Source organism: Zalophus californianus, chromosome 8, assembly GCF_009762305.2.
Source record: "Zalophus californianus isolate mZalCal1 chromosome 8, mZalCal1.pri.v2, whole genome shotgun sequence".
Taxonomy (NCBI): domain Eukaryota; kingdom Metazoa; phylum Chordata; class Mammalia; order Carnivora; family Otariidae; genus Zalophus; species Zalophus californianus.
In genome coordinates this window covers 78694807-78711326 of record NC_045602.1, presented here as the reverse complement: position 1 = coordinate 78711326, position 16520 = coordinate 78694807, and the positions used below count along the sequence as shown (strand labels likewise).

The window sequence follows — 16520 nt, the reverse complement described above, 5'->3', positions numbered from 1 at the left end:
CTCTTCTGATACATGAGCATGGAATGTTCTATTTCTTTGTGTCTTCCTCAGTCTCTTTCATAAGCGTTCTATAGTTTTCAGAGTACAGATCTTTTACTTCTTTGGTTAGGTTTATTCCTAGGTATCTTATGGATTTTGGTGCAATTGTAAATGGGACCGATTCCTTGATTTCTCTTTCTGCTGCCTCATTGTTGGTGTATGGAAATGCAACAGATTTTGCATTGATTTTATGTCCTACAACTTTGATGAATTCCTGCATCAGTTCTAGCAATTTTTTGGTGGAGTCTTTTGGGTTTTCTACATAAAGTATCATGTCATGTGCAAAGAGTGAAAGTTTGACTTCTTTGCCAATTTGAATGCCTTTTATTTCTTTTTGTTGCCTGATTGCTGAGGCTAAGTCTTCCAGTACTGTGAACAACAGTGGTGAGAGTGGACATCCCTTTCTTGTTCCTGACCTTAGGGGAAAAGCTGTTTTTCCCCTTGGAGGATGTATTAGCTGTGGGTCTTTCATATATGGTCTTTATGATGTTGAGGTTCCCTCTATCCCTACTTTGTGGAGGGTTTTTATCAAGAAAGGATGCCTTATTTTGTCAAATGCTTTTTCTACATCATTACTACTCAGCCATAAAGGAGAATGAAATCTTGCCATTTGCAGTGATGTGGATGGAGCTAGAGTGTATTATGCTAAGTGAAATAAGTCAGTTAGAGAAAGACAAATATGTTATGATTTCACTCATATGAAGAATTTAAGAAACAACAGATGAATGTAGGGGAAAGGGAAAAAAAGAGAGGGAGGCAAACCATAGAAGAGACTCTTAACTATAGAGAACAAACTGAGGATTTCTAGAGGGCAGGTAGGTGGGGGATGGGATAAATGGGTGATTGGGTGTAAAGGAGGGCACCTGTTGTGATGAGCACTGGGTGTTATATGTAAGTGATGAATCACTAAATTCTACTCCTGAAACTAATATTACACTGTATGTTAACTAACTGGAATTTAAATAAAAACAAACAAAAAAACAGTTGAATTGTACCTTTAAGTGGGTGAGTTGTATGGTATGTAAATTATAATCCAATAAAACTATCGCCAAAAAGAAGTGATTCTAAAAAAAAATTGACACTCCATTTTATATTCCTCCTGGCAGAGTGTATGAAATTGCCATTGCCCATTTTAATGTTAATATGCACTAAGAAATTTGCCAATTTGATAAACCACAACAGTGGTTCAACTGAAAGAGATTTTGCTCCCGTGTGGCCATTTAGCAACGTCTGGAGACTTTTCTTTTTAAGATTATTTATTTATTTATTTATTTATTTATTTATTTATTTATTTATTTATTTATTTATTTGAGAGAGAGAGAGAGAGAGTGCACGCACAAGTTGGGGGAAGGTCAGAGGGAGAGGGAAAGAGAGAAGCAGACTCCCTGCTGAGCATGGAGCCCAACACAGCTCGATCCCAGAACGCTGAGATCATGATCTGACCTAAGTCAGACACTTAACCAAGGTGCCCCTGGAGACAGTTTTGATTGTCACAACTGGGGTGGAGGGATGCTATTGGCCTCTAATGAGTAGAGGTATGCTGCTAAATATCCTACAGTGCATAAGGCACCTCCCTGCACCAAATAATTATCCAACCCAAAACATCAGTAGTGTCAAGATTAAGAAACCCTGGACTAGAAATAGCATCTTGTTTCATTTTGTATTTATTTGATTATTAGTAAGGGTAGTTTTTTTTCCATATGTTTACTAGAGTTGTATTTTGTAGATTTTCTGTTTGTATCATTTGTTCATATTTCTCATCATTTCATATGAGTTCCTTTTAGTAGTAAGATTTAACTTATTGAGTTTTTTAACTTATTTTACTAATTTTACTTATTGAGTTTTTTTAAAATTTTTTTTAAAACTTGAGCATCTGTTGGGATGAGCACTGGGTGTTATACGCAACTAATAAATCGTTGAACGGTACAACAAAAACTTATGTACTATATTTTGGCTAACTGAACATAATAAAAAAAAACTTGAGTATATTTGACACACAATTTTACATTAGTTTCGATGTACAACATAATGATTCAATAAGGTTATACAGTGTAGCTACCATTTGTCACCATACAGACTGAGTTTATATTCTTCCAGTTGTTTCCTTGTAAATTTTGGTTAGGTTTATATTGACTATTGCTATGTTTATTTTTTATATGGTTATACATCATTTTTAATTGTATCTAGTCTAGACAGTCCTTCCCCTATCTGCTCACTCCTACCCCATAATTTCATCTTTAAATTCTCTTTTCTTAGAGTTTTATTTTTTCACATTTAACTTTTTAAATATATGTATAATTTATTATAATGTGTATTATGAGATAAAGAATACTTTTTTCCTAAATAGCAATATCTGGTTTTCCTCCTTTTGAAGAAACATTTGGCTTACAGAGCATTTTTGAGGCTCAAGAAAACCTTCAAAAAAGAAGCTTTCCACAGGTTTATGCAAGAGAGGGAATGTGCAGTTACTCCTTATCTTCCTTAACTATGAAGGACAATAATATTCTACAAGGTAGTTAGGTGTTTGTAACTAACCTAACTCAGCACAAAGCAGTGTCATGTATAGCACCATGTCAGTCTTGCAGAAATACATAAAGAAATATAAATGCTGGAAATGGAAATCCTTTGCAGTTCGGGATTATTAATGTTACATTAATGAATTTTTTATATGATCAGAGAGTTGGAGAAAGTGGTACTCTGTGTGTGTACGTTTGGTAAGAAGGAAGACATAATTTCTAATTAAGAAATTAAAAGGGATTGTCAGTTTATAACATACAGAAATTTTATGAGTCTCTGATAATAATCAGTTAAATGAATGGGAATAAGTATAAATATCTTCCTATTATCGTACAGATGGAGAATGAATTAGATTCTGCTCGCTCTGAAATAGAACTCCTCAGGAGTCAGATGACAAATGAGAGAATCTCCATGCAGAATCTAGAAGCTTTGCTGGTGGCCAATCGAGACAAAGAATATCAGTCTCAGATAGCGCTTCAAGAAAAAGAATCTGAAATTCAGCTTCTTAAAGAACACCTTTGTTTGGCAGAAAATAAAATGTGAGTTGGCAAGCAATTCAGTAGCATGAAGTCATATTTTTAAAATTTTTGATACTTTATAGGTTAGTAGAATTTTAAAGCTGGAATTTAGGCAATTTAGTGCCCATCTTTTGCCATTAATTAAACTGAGAACCAGAAATACTGTGATTTGCCTAAGATTTAGTACTCGTTTCTATTGTATGTTTATCTAAATTTAAAATTTAACCATCTTTGTTGATTATTTCCAACAGAGATTTGGATATAATAGAATGTCTGACCTAAAATATTACCTTTTACAAATATTATAACAAGTTTTTAGAAAAAAATTAAGCACTACTGAAACCAGAGGAATTTTTCTGTTTATGGACCCACTTGGTATTGCTGCCTAGTATTTAGACTTGTCACTTACTATTTCCTTATGCACCTTTAAGTATATGTTGGGTACCTGGAAGAACTCCTACATTCACAGAATACTGAAGACTTCCCTTAGAGCACTGATTTTGGGTTTTTTGTTTTTTGTTTTTTTAAGCATCCCTAGCTCCATTAGCATCTTATTATAAGACCCTTGGCTAGAAGGTTGGGTAGAAATGCCTGCCTGGACACTGAATGTTTTATTATTAAACTTGGTGACCTCTCACAAAAACTGATGGGGACTCTTAGCCTCTATTGTTATCTGTCCCATCTATAACACTTTTTCAGCCTCAGCTCTGCCCTCCCATCTGAGCATGGGACCTGGGGGTTGGGGGGAAGGATAAGAATCATGGTCTCAGGAATCAGTCACTCCTAGGAGCCCCTGACTGAGCAAAGGCTGCAAAGCCAGGGCCAGTTTCCTTGACAAACTGTTTTCAGGTTATGGCAGCTGTGAGTCATTCTTTTCTGTCACTGTAGCTGGGCTTTTGTAATATCTTCAACTGGTTCTGCAGAATCACTTTCTCAAATCTGTCTTAGTGAAATATGCCTAACCCCCTCACCTTTAGGGATGCATTCTGTTTTAGACTGGTTGGTAAGTACAATCACTTAGAACTGGTAAGCATAATAAACTTTTGTGTTCTTAATCTCTAAAGTTTAGATTTTAGCAGTCAACAGTACTGTCTGGCAAGCAGAGAGGATAGAATATCCTGTGCAAGCAGCATTCATTGCTTTCATCATCTTCCTTATGACAGTGTGCCTTATCACAGAGTTTCTGAGGCATGTTTGGCCCTAAGGAGGATCCTGTTAAATTGAAGAGATTTTATGTTTTTAACAGTTTGTATATCAAATTTCATTATAAGTATATACAAAATACTTGATTTAATAAATATATATAATAGGACTAACAATGGTGTTGATTATTTGTTTATAATACTACTTTGCATATAATACCTTAAAGTACTTTAAAAAATAAATAATATAGATAACATAATATTATCCCATCTAAACATAGGGAAACAGAGAAGGTCTAACTAATTGAATGGGACTGAGAGATCTTAGCTTTTTCAAGTAGGCTACTTTCACATTTACTACTTCTAAAATTGGCACATTTTAGATGTACTAATACGTCCATAAAAATCACAGTCTGGCATGGTTCCCTCTGAGGAACCATTGCCAACATGGTTTAATGTACTAAGTCCTAGACATATTTTAAATTTAATCAACTGTCACTCATACTTTTTTACACAGGGCCATCCAGAGTAGAGATGTGGCCCAGTTCAGAAATGTTGTAACACAGTTGGAAGCTGATTTAGACATTACCAAACGACAACTAGGGACGGAGCGCTTTGAAAGGTAAGTTTGTCTCTATGCAGTGTTCAGTCTGGAAAGCATTTTTTTTTTAAATAACAGATTTTGGTAATTTCATGATAGTTAGCTTTTAAGTTAGGAACTGAACTACAGTTTTATGACGGTATTAATACAGCACTGGATATAAAGTTTAAAAGCCTCACTATTTTGTTTCAGGGAGAGGGCTGTACAAGAACTTCGCCGCCAGAATTACTCAAGTAATGCTTATCATATGAGTTCCACAATAAAGCCAAATACAAAATGTCATTCACCAGAACGTGCTCACCATCGATCTCCTGACCGAGGCCTAGATCGATCATTAGAAGAGTAAGTAGTTCAAGGATCCATTCTCTGGAGACCATATAGCAATATACAGGGAATATTTGAGGGAGTAAGGAAGCTCAAATCAATCTATCATTAATAGTGCTGTTTAATCACAATTACATGATTAGGTATACCAACAAATATAAAGTATTTTGATCATTAGTTTTATATAAATTTGCTAAAATGAAAGATCTTCATTCTATCTAATGTTTACATAAATTATATTTTTAAAATCTACTTTTCTTTTTATTCTAAAACTTAAATTTTTCCATATACTTACATTAACAAAATATTGGTTAATTATAGCACCATAAAATACTTATTCTTTAGGAAAGTAGTTTATTTTTCAGAGGAAAATATTTTAGATATATTCGTATATGTCACAAATTTTGTGAAAACACCTCTATTTGGAAATAAATTCAAACTTATAAGAAGTTATAAAGATAAAATAATGCAGAGAACAGCTATATACCTTTTACCCATACTCACTGTCATTAAAATTTTACTCCATTTGCTTTGTCTGTGTTTGAGTCAACACATTTGCTGTCTTATGTACTCACATTTTTGCATATGTTTCTGCTCTCTCCATGCACACATGCACACACACACACACACACACACACACACACATTTTAAAAACATAACCAATACCTCCAGTTCCAAACCACCTTCCCAGGTTTCTTCCTTCCCTTTTTTCATTTTGTATTTGTATGTCCTTCTTTCTACAGTGAGAACCCTTGCTCAACATCAGTGTGTTTATCAACAATATGTACATGTTACTCTTTTGCTCAATCCCAGAGTGCATCTAAAATAGTTTCAAAATTTCTTCACCTATGTCACTACATTAAATAGACCAACATAAAAGTTCATGATCTATTTGTAATTCCTGTTTCCATACACTACTCCCCCCAAATCTTGAGGGCATAGCATATAGTCAAATACTGAGTTTATAAATTCCTTGGATTAATTGCTTTTTTCCCCTTTTACTATGATTATGATATTCATTTAAAATAACATTAGATTCATTTACTTCAATTTGCTTTCACTTTTCATTTTTCCCCTTCCTAGTTTTTTCCTTGATTTAGCTTTTTTTTTGAATATGTAGGTTAATATGCTTTTAAAAGTCAAAACTCTGCAAAAAGTAATACTCAGAGAAGTGTTACTTTCTCCTGTATATCCTCCATTCCATGTCCCCCATATTGCTTTATAGTTTTATGATAATGACATTCAGATATATTTTTCTTATTTTTCTTTTCATATGCAAAGGTAGCATACTATATATGCTTCTTTTCACTTTGCTTTTCTCACTGCTTTTAGAAGTCACTTCATATTCATAGTGTTCCTTTACAGCTGCATAGTATTCCATTTTATGGATGACCATAATTATGCAACTGACCTCCTATATTTGGAGGTCATTTGGACATTTAGGTAGTTTTTAACAATTTGCCATTACAAATAAGGCTGTAATGAATGTGTTTTCATATTGGTGGAGGTGTATCTTAAGGATAAATTCCCAGAAGCAGGATTTCTGGGTCAAGGGGTAAATGTGTATGTATATAGTTTGGTTAAGTAGTGCCAAATTCCCCTCTATAGGGGTTGTAGTATTTTGTACTCCCACCAGCTATGGGTGAGAGTGCCTGTTTCCCTGCAGCCTCATCAGCAGAGTATACTGTCAAGTTCTGAATTTTTGCCAGTATGGTGGGTAAGAAATGGTATTTCAGTGTAGTTTTAATTTGCATTTCTCTTTTTATGAGTGAATTTGAATATCTTGTCATATGTTTAAGAGCTGTTTTATATCTCTCTTTTTTTAATTGTCCATTTCTTTTGCCCATTTTTCTAATGGAATATTCTCTTTTTGTTAAATTTTTTTATAAATGTGGGAAATTAATCTTTTATTACTGATATATGTTGCAAATATTTTCTTCCATTTTTGTCATTTTTCTTTTGATTTTACTCTATTTTTCCCATGGAAAAGTTTCTATTTTTATGTAGTCAAATTTTTAAATGTATTTTAAGCATCCACATTTCTGTTTATACTTAGAAGAATCTTTCCTTATGCCCAGATAGATAAAGAAGAAATCAGTGTTTTTAGTTTAAATGTTTTAGTACTTATATATGTTTTGTATATACATACACTATATATAAGTAAAACCACATATATATATGGTTTTACTTTTTACATTTAGATTTCTGATCCATTTAGAGTTTATTTTGTATATGGTATGAAGAGTGGATCTAATTTTACTTTTTTCCAAATGATAGCCAGTTGTCCCAAGATCATTTATTAAAAAGATTTTGTCCAAGTGGTTCAAGTCTCTCTCTGGACTTTCTCTTCTGTTCCTTTGGGTTTACTTATGTTAAAGTCCCACACTATTTTAATTATAGACCCTTTGTAATATTTTTAATTTTTTAGGACTAGGCTGATTGTTTGCTGGTAAACTGGCTGTCCAAAAAAGGGGAGGGAGAAGCCCTGGTTTGTAGCATTTGTCAATTTCAGTGGTGTAAAATGCCCACTGTGGCCAGTTTCCTGGCCAATTTGTTTGTTTGCTTCTTTCTTTCCTTCTTTCTTTCTTTTTGTTGAAGTACAGTTGACATACAATATTATCATAGTCTCAGGTGTACAATACAGTGATTACACAGTTCTATATATTCTATAAATATATTATACAGTTTCAAGCTACCAAAGCTAGTTTAACCACCAGCTCACAAAATTTCTGAATATTTATAATCAGCTGTGAGCCAGCTCCGGCATACCAATAGGCTAGTGCCTATAAGAACTCTTCCTTTTAAGTATTTGCCATTTTCATGTGAGTTTATTTTCCATATTACGTAACTACTGAATCGTTGAACACTGCAACAAAAACTTATGATGTTCCATCTGAAATTTAGTGTCAGCTTGTCTAGCTCCAATTTGAAAAGCCCATTGGAATTTTTATTGGAATTGCATTAAATTTATAAATTAACTTGGGGAGAACTGGCATCTTGGTAATGTTGAGCTGTCCTAACCAAAAAAAAGAGATGTCTTTCCATTTTTTCAAACTCACATTGTGTCATTCAAGAATAATAATAAAATAATAAAATAAAATAAAAAGCTTTTTTTAATTAAAAAAAGAATGTGTGGCAGTTTTCTTTATATAGGTTTTGAACATTTCTTAAGTTTATTCCTAAATATTTTATCTTTAGGTTTTTCTCCCCATTCATTTTATCTTCAAAAAATGCTATTTTCACATGTTAATTTATCATCATGTTATCTTGCTCAATTTTTTTATTGTTTCATTAAGTTTTGTCATTGATTCTTTAGGGGAGTCCAGGTATGTTATCATGTCATCTGCAAAAAAGGGATAATTTTATTTCTTCTTTTCCTATTTTTATCTCTTGAATTGTATTCTCTAATTAATTGCAATAGCTAGCATCTTCAGAATAGTGATAAATAGTAGTGGAGAAAATGGACATCCTTGTTTTGATTCTGACCTTAAGTGGGAATGCCTCTAGGGTTTGTCAAATCAATGTAAGATGTTGGGTTTAGGACTGCAGTATAAATGTTTTATGATATCTGCCTATTTTTATTTTCTCAGGAATTTTTTTTATTAGGAATGGGTGTTTAATTTTTTCAAGGGCTTTTTCAGCATCTATAAAGATACAATTTTTCTCTTTAGAACTGTCAATATATGAATTATATGAAAAGATTTTCAGATATTGAACCATCTTTGAATTTATGGTATAAACCTTACTTGGTCTTAGTGTATTCTATTCTTAATGTTCACTTATATTTTATTTTAGATTTGTGTATCAATATTTGTAATATTGGTCTATAACTTTTTTCTTTGTACTCTCTTAGCAAGTTTAGATGTAAGTGTTATATTTGCTGCAAAAAAGGATTTAGAGTTTTTAATTTACTGTGCTTTGAAACAATTTGTGTAGTTTGTGATTATCTGATCTCTAAGGATTAGTTTGGGTTCACCTGTGAAACCATACAGCCTTGGTTCTTTCTTTTTTGTGAGGTATACTTCCTTGATAAATTTTTCTGTTTTTTGGGGGGGGGATTGTTTTAAGCTTTCTATCTATATTCGTCTAAAAATAATTATTTTCTCTAGGGCTTTTTTTAAAGATTTTATTTATTTGAGAGAGAGAGAGAGCATGAGTGCATGCACAAGCGGGGGAGGGGCAGAGGGAGAGGGAGAAGCAGACTCTCCACTGGAGTCTCAATGTGGGGCTCATCCCAGGACTGTGGGATCATGACTTGAGCTGGAGGCAGATACTCAACCAACTGAGCCATGAGGTGCCTCTCTCTAAGTTTTTGAATTTATTTGCATAAAAGTAACCAATGCTTTATCTTATGAATTTTAAAATTTCCTTTGTATCAATAGTTATATCCCATTGTCATTTCTTAATTGTATGTATGTGCTTTCCTCTTCTATTTCTTGGTTACCTTAGCCAGTGATTTGTTTACTTTGTTTATTGCTTCAAAGAACCAGCATTTTGATTTATTGATTTATTTTTCTTTATCTTATTAATTTATGGTTTTGTTCATATTATTTCCTCTGCTTTTTATTTACTTTGTTGGTTTTTTTCCCCTTAGTATTTTAAGTTAGGAATTTAATTCATTTATTGCCATTCTTTCATTCTTATTGATGTAAATATTTAGGGCTATGAATTTTCCAGTGATCAGTGCTTTATTTATCCAATAGATTCTGATATGTCATGTTTTTGTTATTATTTTTTTAGAAATTCTTTAATTTCTATTTTGTTTTCACTTTTACCCAAGAGTTATTTGATAGAAAATCTTGTAGTTTCCAATAAGAAGAGCTTTTTGTGTTTCCATTTCATTTTTAAATTTCTAGTGTTATTGTATTGTGATTAGAGAGTATTGTTTATAATATTTCTATCATGGAAGCTACTGATGTTTTCTTTGTACTTTACTACATGATCAATTTTTGTGGATAGTTCATGTGCACCTGAAAAGATGTATTCTTTCTTATCAGGGTATATATTTCTAGTGTCTATATCTCTAAAAGATTTTCCTTTTTGATTTTATTTAGTTCTTTTATGTCATTGCTTAAGTTTTGTTCACTTGACCTGTTTTACTAAGAATGGTACTTTAAAATCTCCTTTTATTATTATGTTTTTATTTTTATATCCTATAAATTTTGTTTTATGTAGGTTTACTGTTTTATTTGCTGCATGGATATTCTGAACTGTCATATCTACATTTTGGGATGTGAATTTTATGAAGTGTACTTTTCTGATGCATTTAATTTTTTGGAGGTGGAAGGTGCTTGTCTAGTATTAGAGTTGCAAATACTTAATATCTTCAACTGCCTTGCAAATTTTTGTCGATCTCTTTATTTTTAGCTTTTCTGAGTGACTGAATTTTAAGTATATCTCTTATTTATAGTATGGATTTAAGTTTTGCTTTATGAGTCATTTTAATATAATGGATGAGGTAAGCTTTTTCACATTATTGATATGAATGTGAAATTTGATCTGAACTCTCATATTATCTTATGATAACTGTGTTTATCATGTGACATTTATTGTATTTCTCAATTTGGCTCTTTGCTTTTGGTCATTTCTTTTGATATTCAAGGTTTGCATTTTATTATAGTAGTCACCTTTCTATTAGTAATTTTAATAGTGCCATTAATTCCCTTTTTTCTTAATCTTTTGCTGTTAGTTTTAAATGGTATGTTTTGACTGCCACCTATTACCTAGACAACAGTCAGTGTACTTAATTTACTTTCCCCAACCACTGATCTGTTTACTGGCCCTATAGTTTTACCTTTTAAAATTGTCCTATAAATGGAATCATGTATATAGCCTCTAGTAGCTGACTTTGACACAGCATAATATATTTGAGATATATTCAGGTTGTTGTATGGATCAGATGTTGTTGCATGTTCCTTTTAACTGCTGAGCAGTATTTCCTTGTATGTCTGCACCACAGTTTTGTTTGCTTTGTTATACTTTTTATTTTGATTTTTTAAAAAAGATTTTATTTATTTATTTGACAGAGAAAGACACAGTGAGAGAGGGAACACAAGCAGGGGGAGTGGGAGAGGGAGAAGCAGGTTTCCCTCAGAGCAGGGAGCCCAATGCGGGGCTCGATCCCAGGACCCTGGGACCATGACCTGAGCCGAAGGCAGATGCTTAATGACTGAGCCACCCAGACACCCCATTTCTTTTTATTGTTGAATATTATTCCATATTATGGAGGTATCACAGTTTGTGAAAGCTGAATAAAAAAAATACATTGTATATGTTTTCTTTCACAGAGGCTGGGAAAAAAATTTTAAGTATTGCCAAAATAATGTCAGAATACATTTTTTTATACATCAGTGAAATCTTTGAGTTAAACATATTAATGTGCAATTTTTTCCTCTCTCATAGGAATCTTTGCTATAGAGATTTCTGACACACGAAGATTCTTCACATCCTTGGGAAAGGTCAAAGTTACAAACTGATTTTTTTTTGCTACATGATTGCATTTATCTTTTGAATGCTTGACAATGTTAAATGTATTTATTAACTTTGTGCCTCTGAATCTCTGTTCTCCTGTGCCATATTGCAGTGATCTGAGATGACTTATAAAAACAAAAATGCATATGGCTCTTTCTATCCGTGCAGTAATAGTGAGTGTAAAATCTGCTTACTTCACTATTGAACACTGTTATGTTAACTATCCGGAGTAAATAAAGAAGCTTATAAAAAGAGGGAAAAGTGTTTTTACAAAACTGATTTCCTTTCCTTTCCTTTCTTGATATCTCAAATAATTGGTTAAATTTTTTCTTTGTGATTTATGCTTTCATTGCTGGAGAAGTTGTGCCAAAATGGGCAAAGTTTACCGATACTGGCCTGGGACCCAATATTCCATTTGGGAACCAACTTGACATAATTTCCAGGCCATAATCTGATTTCAAAGCAGCAGATAGTAGGAGTGTGTCAGAGTTTTTAAATCCATAGTATTGTACCACTAATTAACATACATTTTCTGCAATTGTGTTTACCCGTACTATTTTTAGAAAGGTAGGTGATGCTATATTTGTCAAGAATGTAAGATTTTTTTAAAAATCTGTATTTTAATAAGTTTTCCTTAAAATATTAAAGTACTGCAATCAACTTAATTGCCATTTTATTTATTTATTTATTTATTTGCCTGTTGCAGGTGTCTGTAACGTAGAGTAACAAGTTTAGTGATGTTTTCTTATTTCTCCTAAAATTTCCTAAATCTCTTACCTTTTCTCTCCATAGGCTTTGATTTAATGTTGATATTAAAGCCTGACACTACTGTATTTTATTGATTGATATTTGTATTCTTGCCATTTTAATAAAAAAAAAAGTCCTGTCATTAATAATATTCATATGAAGTAGACAGTTTCTCATTTTATATAGTTACTATGCAGTATCACTACAGTAGGACAGTGCCCTGATTTAGGTCTTGTTTAATCACTAGCACTCTGATATTTTACTATAAGTTCATGCTATATATTCACTTTAGTTTGATTTTTAAAAACCTTGAGGTTTACTCATCTAGCTCAAGGCAGTCATTACAGATTGCTTTTAAAAATTGAATAATTTTTTAAAATAAGATGTCCTTTTTATAAACATTTTAGAGAATAATATGCAAAAAAGTTGTTCTTTCTAATATTAAGTAATATACTGATAAATATGTGAAATTAACCTTTGGTAGGTGATACAATGACCTAAGCACTAGGTCACCACAGCATTAATTTTAGTCTATGTACCTCCTAGGAGAGCTGGAGTTGAGTGTCATCTGTCATTTGTATTTAACATATGTTATATGTTGAGGGCAGTATGTGGGGAGAGGAACATGAGAGACTAGGAATGAAGTATGTGAGAAAATATTTCCATACTTGATTAGAAGTATACTGTACTTGACTTTTGCTGTTAATTACAGAATAGTTAAAGGAAAATTATATGCTAATTATGAAGGGGTCAACATTATCCAAAGGTTGGGAAACTGCAACTGTATTCTATGTTAAAACTCAAAGAAAGGATTTTTTCTTATGGTAGTATTTAAGAACACATATCATTTTAAATGAGATTCTAATCACTTGAGATAAATATATAATAGCCTACTGATATGGTAGAGACTACCATAAAATACACAATGCAAAAACTATAGGAGACATATTCTTTTCTTAATGACAAAAAAATCTGAAAAAGAGCTCTCCACTTTGAAATGTCATGTTCAGTACAAAGCATCCACTCTTGCTGAAGTAAGGGTGTTTTGAAAGAAGATTGTCAACCCTCCAAGTTAAATATCTCATGGGCGTTGTGTTTCATTCAGTACATCTAGACTAAATTCAACAATGTCTCCCCCTTGCATCCTCTATCTTTGTTTCCCATAGTAGAGTGTCATCAGCTACCATGTCAGATGCCTGAGCCCTGTGCCCACATGCCATCTCTGGTCACTCCATTCCCCTCTCACTGCACACATTCAGTCAACTTCCTACTACACAATATTGCTGAAAGAAATTAATGAAAACCTAATTAAGTGAAAAGACTTCCCACATTCATGGATTAGAAGGCTTAATATTGTTAAGATGGCAATATTCCCCCAAACCATCTTCAGGTTAAATACAATCCTTATTAAAATCCCAGTGGAGTTTTGTTTTGTTTTGTTTTTGTAGAAATGGAAAAGCCAATCTTAAAATGTATATGGAATTGCAAGGATCCAGAATAGCCTAAACAGTCTTGAAACAGAAGAACGAAGTTGGAGGATCCACATTTCCCAATTTCAAAAGTTACTACAAAGCTGCAATAATCAAAATAGTGTAGTGTTGGCATAAGGACAGACATATGGATGAATGGAATAGAATTGAAAGTCCAGAAATAAACCCATCATCTATGGTCAATTGTTTTTTTTTTTTTTTTTTTTTGGTCAATTGATTTTTGACAAAGGTGCCAAGACCATTCAATGGAGAAAGAATAGTCTCTTCAACAGTGATGCTGGAACACCTGGATAACCATATGCAAAAGAGTGTAGCTTGACCCTTAAACACCACATACAAAAATCAACTCAAAATGGATCATAACTTAAATTTAAGTGCTAAACTATAAAACTCTTTGAAGACAACATAGAGGCAAATCTTCATAGCCTTGAATGACAAACAACAACACGAATAGATAAACTGGACTTCAGCAGAATTAAAATCTTTGTGCACCAAAAGGCACTATCAAGAAAGTGAAAGATAACTTAAATAATTGGACATAATTTTTGCAAATCATGTATCTGATAAGGCTGTTAATATCCAGAAAAATAATTTTTACAACCTGACAACAAAAACTAACCCAATTTAAAAATGGGCAAAGGACTCGAATAGGCAGTTCTCTAAAGAAGGTATACCAATAGTCAATAAGTACATGCAAAGATACTCATTCTCATTAGTTATTAGGGAAATGGAAATCAAAACTACAATAACATATCACTTCACGTGCACTAGGATGTCTATCATAGGAAAGATAGACAATAACAAATACTGATGAGGATGTGGAGAAATTGGAACCCATTGCTGGTGGAAATACAAAATGGTGCAGCCACTGTGGGAAATGGTTGGGTGGTTCCTTAATAAATTAAACATAGAATTACCATATGACCCAGATTTGACTCCTAAGTATATATCCAAAAGAATTGAAAAAGTATTCAAATATTTGTACATGAATTTTCATAGCAGCTCTAATTCAAAATAAGCAAAAGGTAGAAACAACTCGAATGTCCAACAACTGATGAATGAATAAACAGAATGTGATATATCCCTACAGTGGAATATTAGTCATAAATATGAATGAATTACTGATACATGGATAACCCTTGAAAACTAAGTAAAGGAATCCAGACATAAAACCACATATTTTAAGATTCCATTCATATGCAATAGCCACAATAGGCAAATCCATAGAAACAGAATGCAGATTAGTGGCTGCCATAGGGCAATGGGGAGGGTCTGCTTAGTGGGGACACAGTTTCTGTTTAGGGTGATAGACAAATTTTAGAACAAGATAATGGTAATGGTTATACAACATTACAAATGCACTTAATGCCACTGAATTGTACAATTTTAAATGGTTAAAATGGTAAATATTATGTATATTTACCAAAATAAAAAAGTCATTTTCTCAAGTTTTCTCTGACTCCTGACATTGGCCTAACTGGGTCAGATTCTAAAACACCCAGTATTTCTCCTTTAGAGAACAGTTATAATTATTTGTGTAAGTATTTTTCTCGTATCTGTCTTCTGTATTGTAAGATATATCAAGGCAAGGGATGATATCTACCTTCACCATTGTATCTGCTAGAGTGTAGCACAGTGCTTGACACATACTAGGTATCCTATAAATTCTTCTGGAATAAATAAAGAAATGAATTATCCCCATTTCCTGGCAAGTCTATCTCATAAATATCTTTGGAACGAATCTACTTTTTTCTCACTGTAATCCAGACCATAATAACCCTTAATCTAGTATAATGCAACTGCCTTCTATTTGCTCTCTCTTCTTTCAGTCATACTTCCATTTAATCCATTCTCTACATCATAATCAAAGAAATAGTTTTATAACACAAATACAATCACATCCCTCTCCACACACATACCCTGTGAGTACCAAATCTGGCATGATTCTAAAGTCCAAACTCTTTAACATTGCCCTCACAGGCCTCTCTGATTTGGTTCTTTTTTAATCTCTTGAGTGTCATAACTCATCCCTCCTACATTACAATTATATATTATAGTTATTCTGAATTACTTCCAGCACTTGGAACAGTTTATGCTGTTTTATCTCTTGGCCTTTGCACATGCTCTTTCCTCTGCCTGGATCACTCATTTTTTCCTCTCCCTTTCCCCTTCCCAGCCTGGAAAAGTCTTGTTTGGCTTAACATTGTGTCCTCAGCCCCTGTCATAGTGCCTGGCACATAGTATGTGCTCAACAAATATTTCCTTTAAAAAATGAAAGTCTAACTAGATTTCTTGTCTATGTTCTATGTATTCTTCTATTTGTTATTTTACTTATCCTTTGTGCTCCATTGCATTCTTATTATGTGGTCTTGTTTGTATGACATACCTGCTAGACTGTGAACTCCATGAAGGCAAGGAGAATAGTCTGATTTATTTATCATGGTACAGACTATGCTAGGATTATGGTGGCTTCCAGTTGGTATATATTCATTGAAAGAATATAGAATATAGGTGGTTAAAAATCATAGGTTCTAGAGTCACACTGCTTGACTTTGAATCATGTCTCTACACTTACTAGCTGTGTACTTGATTAAGTTAAACTTTCTAAACTTTTTTCTTTATTTGTAAAAGATGTGTCTATAATAGTACCCAGCTCAAAATAGTAGCATGT

The 16520-nt window shown here is 32.9% G+C and overlaps 1 protein-coding gene across 11 annotated transcripts in view; it reads left to right on the top strand.

The window, feature by feature from the left end:
* Positions 1-12416, top strand: part of TSGA10 (testis specific 10) — a 143812-nt gene extending 131396 nt beyond the window's left edge. For all 11 annotated transcript variants that reach the window (XM_027620846.1, XM_027620845.1, XM_027620851.1 and 8 more), the window contains 4 exons: positions 2893-3095; positions 4734-4838; positions 5010-5159; positions 11544-12416. In XM_027620846.1, coding sequence (XP_027476647.1) covers positions 2893-3095; positions 4734-4838; positions 5010-5159; positions 11544-11568 — 483 coding nt within the window. In that variant the 3' untranslated portion in view covers positions 11569-12416. The remainder of the gene's footprint in view (positions 1-2892; positions 3096-4733; positions 4839-5009; positions 5160-11543) is intronic.
* Positions 12417-16520: the final 4104 nt, after the last annotated feature.